This window comes from Cricetulus griseus, assembly GCF_003668045.3.
Source record: "Cricetulus griseus strain 17A/GY chromosome 1 unlocalized genomic scaffold, alternate assembly CriGri-PICRH-1.0 chr1_0, whole genome shotgun sequence".
Classification (NCBI taxonomy): domain Eukaryota; kingdom Metazoa; phylum Chordata; class Mammalia; order Rodentia; family Cricetidae; genus Cricetulus; species Cricetulus griseus.
The window spans coordinates 246,874,926-246,884,620 of record NW_023276806.1 but is presented as its reverse complement, the minus strand read 5'-3'; the positions used below and the strand labels follow the sequence as shown (position 1 = coordinate 246,884,620).

The following is a 9,695-nucleotide window of genomic DNA, read 5'->3' as shown; positions in this document are numbered from 1 at the left end:
CTGGCAGCTGAGTTCAGGAGGCCGCCTCGTGGCCCCATCTAGTCTCTGCAGGGAGCTCTCATCACTCTCTCTCTCCCTCCCTCTTTCTCTCCCTCCCTCCCTCCCTCCCTCCCTCTCTCCCTCTCTTTCTCCCTCTCTCTCTCCCTCCCTCTCTCTATCTCCCTCCCCCTGCTCGCTCTCTCAGGATTTATTTTACTGTTACACATTTTACTCTGTCTGTGTGTCTGTGTGTTTGTGTGTCGTGTGTGTGTGTGTGTGTGTGTGTGTCGTGTGTGTGTGTGTGTGTGTGTGTGTGTGTGTGTGTGTGTCGTGTGTGTGTGTGTGTGTGTTGTGTGTGTGTGTGTGTGTGTGTGTGTGTTTATGGCCTGGAAGCCTGCCCAGGCAGAGAAGGGAGACCAGGAAGTCTCACTTGGGGGAAGCCACCGGGACTCAGCTTGAATCTTCCTGAGCAAAAGCAGACACCTCAGGCTGGGATCCTGAAAGTTAGGCAGTTATTATTTTATTTATTTAATGTACCTGTGTGTGCCTCTGTCTCTCTGTGATGTGTGAGTCCCTGTAGGGGACACTGTAAGCCAGTAAGCCACGCCTTTACCTATCCACTCTTTCTCTCTCTCTCTCTCTCTCTCTCTCTCTCTCTCTCTCTCTCGGGGGGGGGGGTTTCCGAGACAGGGTTTCTCTGTGGCTTTGGAGGCTGCCCTGGAACTAGCTTTTGCAGACCAGGCTGGTCTTGAACTCACAGAGATCCATCTGCCTCTGCCTCCCGAGTGCTGGGATTAAAGGCATGAACCACCAACACCCGGCTTATGTATCATCTCTTAATAGGTCCCTAGTAAGGTCAGAAGTGGGTGTCAGATCCCTAGGATCTGGAGTTACAGGCATTTGTGAGTCTTTTGATGTGTGTTACAAGATGTCAGTCAGGTCTCTGATAGAGCAGTAAGCCACGGCTCTGGCCTCAGTTGTCTAGTGCTTTTTCTGGGGTGGAGAGATGGCTCAGAGGTTGAGAGCACTGGCTGCTCTGCCAGAGGACCTGGGTTCAATTCCCAGCACTCACATGGCCGCTCACAACTCTAGTTCTAGGGGATCTGATGCCTTCACACAGACAAGTACAAGCAAAACACCAATGCACATAAAATTATTTCTATGGGTAAAATCACGTGTGTTGTGGGGTATCCACCAGAGAAGACTACTTAGACACCAGTTTATGCCAATAGAATATCTTTATTAGCCAGCCTGTGACTACCCTGGGTGGTCAGGACCCCAGTGTATCTCTAAGCCTTTTTCAGGGAGAGTTTTTAAGCACAAAAACTATATCCTGGGTTGATATATTTCAGTTAGCAAGAACAGTTAGCTACAAGCCAAAAAGCAAGGTTAGTCCATTTCCCAGAACTATGGGTTTGATGGAATAGGTCTTTTTTTCTTTTTAAAGATTTTATTTATTTTGTATACAACATTCTGCATACATGTGTATCTGTACACCAGAAAAGGGCACCAGATCTCACTACAGATGGTTGAGAGCCACCATGTGGTTGCTGGGAATTGAACTCAGGACCTCTGGAAGAGCAGCCAGTGCTCTTAACCCCTGAGCCATCTCTCCAGCCCGGTCTTTGTTTTAATGTCAGATGGTGGTACTGTCTTCTTGCTGAATTTTATGGCCTGAACCACACTTCCATCATGGAATCAGTTGTACTAAGGTCCCGGGCCCTGTTACGTGTGTCTGGACGGAAGTATGTGCTTGCGTGGGATTTTGAGGAGGCAGAAGGGGGGCTGGGTCCCCTGGAGCTGGAGTTGCAGGATGTTGTGAGCCACCCAAGTGGGTGCTGGGAACTGAATCTGGGTGCTCTGTGAGAACACCCAGTGCTCTTACCCGGTGAACTGCTGCTCCATCCAATTCTTGACCTTCCTTACCTTCACCTGTTCTTTGTTGCTGTAACAAAATACCCGAGACTGGGCAACAACTAAAGTAAGGAGGTTTACTCCAGCCAGGAAATGCAAGATTGTGCTAGTCAGACTCTATAACAGAGCATCTCAGGAAGCGACTTTGTAAATAAAAATATTTATTTTGATTCACCTATTTGGGGGGGGCACAGTTAAGCTCCTGTGGTGGAAGTTGTTTGTCTGCTTGAGAACTGTGAGTGGACTGGAGAAAGTGGGGTGGGATTGTCACCCATGTCTGCTGGAGTCTTGCCTGTGTGCTGAAGAAACTGTCATTCACTCGTGCTTGTTCTTTAAACGTGTGTAGTTACTGAGATAGGAGAGGAGGAAGCATTTATTTGGCTTACAGTTTGAAGGATAAAGTCTGCATGACAGGGAAGACATGGAGAAGAGTCTCTGTCTGGGGAGGTGTGAGCTTGCAGCTGCTATTTATCACATATAGGGAGATGAGGAAGCAGAGAGCTTGGGTAGGAAGTGGGTGTCATCATCAAGGCCCACGCCAGGGACCTCTTCTCCTAGCTAGGTCACATGGCCCAAAGATGCATAAGCTCTCCAAACAGTGCCACCTGCTGGGGACCGAGAATTCAGACACATAAACCTGTGGGAGAATATCTCACACACATTCAAATCACAACAAAACTGTGCCAACAGCCCTGCTCCCAACAATGTCACTAGGTATGGTGGCTCACACTTGTAATCTCAGCTCTTGGGAGGCCTAGATCGGGGAGGAGTTTACTGCTTAATGTAGTGAGGGCACGATGGCTCTCAGGTATGCTGAGGAGAGGTTGATTTTAGATAGGTGAAAGAATATAGCAAGAGGCATCCAGAAGGGCCCAGACGGGAGGGGGCCATGAGAGTGGCGGGAAGGGAGTGCGGGGGGAGCAGGGAGTGAGGAAGAGAATACTGGGGGGGGGGCGAGGAAGAGAAGTCAGAGGGAGACAAAGGAAGGCAGAGAGCACCAAAGTGACTGAGTGATATTGGAAAGGGAAGTTGGAAGAACTGGAGAGGTTTAGGGTGGGGGGCGGGGTGAGAAGTAGTGGGAGGAACCACAGGTACTGAGCGAGACTTGTCTCAGGGTTCTTTGGGACCTGACAGTTGCAGTCTGAGGTTAGCCTGGGCTAGACCGAGTTCCAGACTAGCCAAGGCTATATTATAAGGTGTTTTGTTTTGGGGGCTTTGTTTGTTTGTTTGTTTGTTTTTGTTTTTTCGAGACAGGGTTTCTCTATATTGTTTTGGAGGCGGTCCTGGAACTCTCTCTGGAGACCAGGCTGGCCTCGAACTCACAGAGATCCATCTGTCTCTGCCTCCCGAGTGCTGGGATTAAAGGCGTGCGCCACCAACCCCCGGCATGGTTTTTTTTTTTTGTATCAAGAACTAAACAAAACAATGGTGTGAGGGCTTGAGAGATACCTGCACCTATGCTTGCACACCAGAAGAGGGCACCAGATCTCATTATAGATGGTTGTGAGCCACCATGTTATTGCTGGGAATTGAACTCAGGACCCCTGGAAGATCAGCCAGTGCTCTGAACCTCTGAGCCATCTCTCCAGCCCCTCTGGCCCTTTCCATGATGTCCCCTGAGCCTTAGGATAGGTTATGTTATAGATGTCCCATTTGGGACTGTGTAACCGATGGTCACTTGTTCTCTACATTTGACCAGTTGTGGGTCTCTGTAATAGCCTCCCTCTGCTGCAAAAAGAAGCCCCTGTGATGACAGAAGAGAGCTGCATTTGTCAAGAGCTTGCATTGGCCCCTTAGCCATCTCCTAATCCAACTAAATGACAGTCACAGTTAACCAGGTTAATCACGGTTAAATATCTGAGGTAAAATGATTCATTAGTGGGACCAGAGAGATGACTTTCGGCTAAGAGTGATTGCCGTTTTAACATGGACCAGGGGTCAGACTCACATCTGGCAGCTCAGGATCACCCGATGCCCTCCTGTGGCCTCTGTGGATACACACACACACACACACACACACACACACACACACACACAGAGAGAGAGAGAGAGAGAGAGAGAGAGAGAGAGAGAGAGAGAGGATAAGAGGATAAACCAATAAACTATTTTTTCTTTGGTTTTTTTCGAGACAGGGTTTCTCTGTGTAGCTTTGGAGCCTGTCCTGGAACTGGCTCTGTAGACCAGGCTGGTCTTGAACTCGTAGAGAGAGAGATCCACCTGCCTTTGCCTCCTGAGTGCTGGTATTAAAGGTATGTGCCACCACTGCCTGGCACCCGGCTAACAAATATTTTTTAAAAGATTAATCTAAATCGGGTGGTGGTGGCACACACCTTTAATCCCAGCACTCCAGAGGCAGAGGCAGCAGATGTCTGTGAGTTCGAGGCCAGCCTGTTCTATAGAGTAAGTTCCAAGACAGCCAGGGCTACGCTTGGGATGGCTCAGTGGGTAGAGATGCTTGTGGCCAAGCCTGATGACCCGACTTTGAAGGAGAGAATCAACACCAACAAGTTGTCCTCTGGCCTCCACACAGGTGTCATGACACAGGTGCCCTTCCATACATAACATATATAAGAAATGTTGCAGATGAATTTATAAGTTAGGCACAACAGTACCCTAACAACAAATAACAGTGATAAAGTTATGTAAACACAGTCTCCTCTCTCTTTCCCCTCATCATTTCTCTCCTTCTTTCTCCCTTCTTCTCCCTCTTCCCCTCTCCCTTACTCTCACTCTCTCTCCCTACCTCTCTCTGGCTCCTTTGCCTTCCCAAAGTCTCACTCTGTAGGCCAGGATGGCTTTAAATTCCACATTCTCCCACCCAGCCCCCAGGTTCTTGGATGACATAAGGGATGTACAATACCATGCTTAGCTTCCAACTACGCTACCACATTGATCTTTTCAGTCTTGGGATATCAGGAGATGATAGGATGCTTATGTGGCCATAGGGGCTAATGACACAGGGACTGAGGCAGGATGTGGGGATGCTATTTGAAAATAAGCACACAGTGCCAAGATGTTTATCTTGAAACTGAGATGGCTAAGTCATGGGTGGGTAGGCACTACATGGACACACTGAATAGAGGGGTATTCCCATCCTGGAAGGGTTGGAATGGGACAGCGTAAGATAGCATCATGTCTTAAGATTACCGCGTGCGCTCAGAGATGAACTATAGTCCGTGATGGTAAGACTTCTTTATTCAGGTAAACACCAGAGCAAAACGCAAGCCAGAGCGAGCTCATAGGAACCAAGCTAGTGCGGCCAGAGAGAAGCGGCCAGGGTCTCCATGTGCAGCCCTTAAGAACCTTCCCTTATGTCACCCCGACTTCCCTTCACCCCGCCCTCATGGTTGAGTCCCGGGTCCACCTGGCACCTGTCCGGGTTGCCATTGGGTGGGGCTAGGGTGTCTCCCTACAATCATGTGGGAAGAATGTCACATGATTGGGAATTTGGGTATTAGAGATACGGCTCCATGGTTAAGGGCACTGGCTACTCTTGCAGAGGACCCAGATTCAGTTCCCAGAACCCACATCTCTAACTCCAGCTCCAGGGGATCCAACGCCCTCTTCTGTACAGGCACACATGTAGGCAAACACTCATACACATAAAAAATAAAAAAATTAAAACTTGGGGTTTCTTTGGTTTTTGAAATTTCTCTTTTATTTTACATTTCAATGAATTTATTTTGTGTGCATACGTGGGCGTGGTTGCTGTGACATGCAGGTGAAGTCAGAGCATGGGATGTGAGAGTCCATTTTCTCCTCCCACCATCCCAGTTCCAAGGGTCACAGTCAGGTGGTTAAACCTGGCTGGCAGCTTGGAGTCGGGAGTTTTCTTCCTTTCTTTTCTTTCTTTCTTATTTTGGTTTTTCGAGACAGGGTTTCTCTGTGGCTTTGGAGGCTGTCCCGGAACTCGCTCTTGTAGACCAGGCTGGTCTGGAATTCACAGAGATCTGCCTACCTCTGCCTCCCGAGTGCTGGGATTAAAGGTGTGTGTCACCAATGCCCAGCTGAGTCTGACATTGTTTTGGGCCATGGTTGCTCGTGGCTGACTGAAGCTGCAGGATGGTGGCAGGAGGACCAGAGGTTGGCACCTGTGCGGTGTGCAGTATGGACAGAACCAGGGTCCAGGGCACAGACAGGGCAGGACTCGGGATTGGTGGAGGCAGAAGAAGGAAGAACTTGGAACCCCCAATGCACCACCATGGGATCTGTGGCCAAGGACAGGTGACCAGGTCACAGCACTGGAATGGATAATTGATTCTGCCTTGGAGGCTGGAAAGGTGGCCCAGTGGTTAAGAGCACTTGCTGCTCTTGCAGAGGACCCAAGTTTGGTTCCCAGCACCAGGGGCATCTGACGCCCTCTTCCATCCCCCTTGGGCACTGAACTCACTTATATGCTCCACAACACCCTGGCAGAAAAAAAGAAAATCTTAAAAAATTCTCTCCCTCAACTACTAACTCTGTCCATCCTGCTTGGCTCAAAGACTGGACAAGATGTGGTGTGTTCAGGATAGCACAGTCAGGGAGAAATGACTAATTCTGTAAGTAGAATTATAGGAGTGATACAATCACTGCGAAAGTGTGGTTGTTGAAACAGGGGAGGTTAGGCTGTAAAGTTATCCGCTCCTCCTTCCTCTGCCCCTCTTCCCCTCTTTGCTTGCTTTTTCCCTCTCTTCATGGGGTGAGGGCTATTCTGGAGGGATGACGCAGTAGTTATGAGTGCTTACTTCTCGAGGACTCAAATTTGGTTTCCAGCACCATTTCAGGTGACTCACTGTCACCTGTAACTCTAATGCCTTGTTCTGGTCTCCATGGGCACTGCACTGCACACACCCATGCACTCATGCAAACACACACACACACACACACACACACACACACAGTCTACGGCAAACAAACAACTGTTTTGTAGACAACTTTGGGAGAATAAAATAATTTGTCAATTAAAGCCATGTGATGAATGTCTGGGCAGTTCAGGAGAAAGGGGCTTAACTTCCACCCTTCTGAACAACTCCTAAGCCTGTGTCTACTCAACAAAGACTGTCTTTCATCCTTTGAACAAGGGCTCCCAGGGCACCTTTCATGTCCCTGTTCCTCAGGGTGTAGATAAAGGGGTTCAGCATGGGGGTGACCACAGTGTACATCACAGCAGCCGCAGTGTCCTTCTGGGCCGTATGGGAGGATGTGGGGCTGAAGTACACCCCGATGAGTGTCCCATAGAACAGGGTTACCACAGAGAGATGGGAGCCACAGGTGGAGAATGCCTTCCATTTCCCTCCTGCAGATGGGATCTTCAGCACTGCTGTGAAGATGCCTGTGTAGGAGATCAAGATGCCCACGAAGGGGGTGAAGATGGGCAGTGCGCCCACGGTGTACACCAGGGCGTTGTTGAGAGATGTATCTGAACAGGCCAGCTTCAGCAGTGGGCTGAGGTCACAGAAGAAGTGGGGGATTTTGTTGTGGGCACAGAATGAGAGACGGGTCAGCAAGACTGTGTGGGTTAGGGCGTTTGCGAAGGCTGCGGCCCAGGAGGCAGTGACCAGGAGGCCACAGAGGCGGGGTGTGATGGACGTAGTATAATGCAGAGGGTGACAGATGGCCACATAGCGGTCATAGGCCATGGCTGTCAGCAGGAAGCTGTCGATGCCGGCAAACCAGATGAAGAAGAACATCTGTGTGAGACAACCAGAGTACAAGATGCTTTTGTGTCCTGACACGTGGTTGGCCAGCATCTTGGGGATGGTGGTGGAGGTGAAGCAGATGTCTACGAAGGCCAGGTTGGCCAGGAAGAAGTACATGGGGGTGTGGAGCCTGGGGTCGGTGGCAATGGCCAGGATGATGAGCAGGTTTCCTAGGCCTGTGAGTAAGTACATGCTCAGGAAGACGGCAAAGAGCAGCTCCTGCTGCCTGGGGTCCTGTGATAGGCCCAGCAGCAGGAACTCGGAGACCCCGCTGAAGTTGGCGCCTTCCATCTAGGCCTAGAATAACAGTAAGAAACTCAATCTGTCCACGATGCTGGCCAAGGACTGTTTGTTGGTCCATGCCCCTCTCCAACCCCTTATCTCCCCACCCCCGCACCTGAATTGTATATTCCCCCCTTGATTAGACACCCCCTGAGTGGGGGTTCAAGACAGGGCTCCACCCCTGAGCCATGCCTCCAGCCCCTCACTGGGAGATTTTAGGCAGGGCTCCACCCCTGAGCCATGCCTCCGGCCCCTCAGTGGGGGATTCTAGCCAGGGCTCCACCCCTGAGCCACGCTCCAGCCCTCACTGGGGAACTCTAGGCAGGGGCTCCACCCCTGAGCCACGCCCCCAGCCCCTCACTGGGGAATTCTAGGCAGGGCTCCAGCACTGCAGTGAAGCCTCTGCCAAGACTCTCACAGTGATAGGGTGGGGATGTCTCAGTGGCAGTTCTCACTCACCGAGCATGCACAAGGCTCCTGAAAGGGGAAAAGGTAAAAACAATGCTGTGCAGGAGTGGGTATGTCTGTTTGAGATAGCATGTTTATCAGACTCCCAATCCTGTCACAAAATCCTGAGACCATCAGTTGCATAACAGGGCAGGCTTATCTTGGCTCACAGCTTCAGAGGTTTCAGTCCATGCCTTGTGGCTGGAGCAATGTGAGACAGTATCCTGGGATGGGTGTGGCAGAGGAGGAGAGAGGAGGGGACCAGTACCCCAATGCCTCTTCCCACTAGGCTCTGTCCCCTAAATGTGCCACTATTTCCTAATAGTGACAAAGGCTGAGGACCCAGTCTATCATCATCATCATCACCATCATCATTATTGTTGTTATTTTGATTTTTCAATACAGGGTTTCTCTGTGTAGCCCTGGCTGTCCTGGAAGTCACTCTGTAGACCAAGTTGGCCTTGAACTCAGAGACCTACCTCCAAAGTGCTGGGATTAAAGTTGTGTGCCACCACCGCCCAGCTTATTTTTTTTGAGAAATGATCTCACTATGTAGTTCAGGCTGGCCTTGAGCTCACAGTGCTGGGGTTAGAGGTATGCACACCATGCCTGGCTCCCGTGTTTTTATAACCATGTGTGTGTGCATGTGTGCAGAGCCTTAGAAGGCCAGAAGAGGACGTCGGGTCCCCTGCAGCTGGAGTTACAGTCTCCTGACATAGGCTCTGGGGATTGAAGGCTTTCGGTAAGAACAACACAAATGCCTCTTTTTCAGCCTCAAACACATGGGCCTGTGCAGGGAGTTCTAGACCCAAGGCTTAATGGACAGTGATTCCACTTCCTTTCTTGCTGCTGCTGTTTTTGTCTCTTTGAGAATCCTGTAGCACAGGTAGGACTTGAACTCTCTGTGTACCAAGGCTGACTTTGCATTTCTGATTCTCCTGCCTCTACCTTCCAGTGCATGGGTGACAGGTATGTGATTCCTGCTGGTCATTTCCTGGATTTGTGACCAGAACTAGGTGTGCTTAAAAAAGAAGGAAATCCAGGATGGCCAAATGGCTCAGTGGGTAAGGAAGCTTGCTGCCAAGTCTGACAACCTGAGGTTGATCCCCAGGTCCCACATGGTGGAGAGAGAGAGAAAAGAATTCTACATGTTTTTCTCTGACCTACACACACACACACACACACAGAGAGAGAGAGAGAGACAGAGAGACAGAGAAAGAGACAACACACTGAAAGACAGAAGATTATATATATATATATATATATATATATACATATATATATGTATGTAGAGAGAGACAGACAGAAAGAGACACACTGAAAGAGAGATTATATATATTATATATATATATATATATATAGAGAGAGAGAGAGAGAGAGAGAGAGAGAGAG

General features: G+C 49.7%; 1 protein-coding gene across 1 annotated transcript; it reads right to left on the bottom strand.

Annotated features, from left to right (window-relative positions):
• Positions 1-6,923: 6,923 nt before the first annotated feature.
• Positions 6,924-7,865, bottom strand: LOC100756229 (olfactory receptor 1361). The gene has a single exon (XM_027394472.1). The coding sequence runs from the start codon at positions 7,863-7,865 to the stop codon at positions 6,924-6,926; it is 942 nt and encodes a 313-aa protein (XP_027250273.1).
• Positions 7,866-9,695: the final 1,830 nt, after the last annotated feature.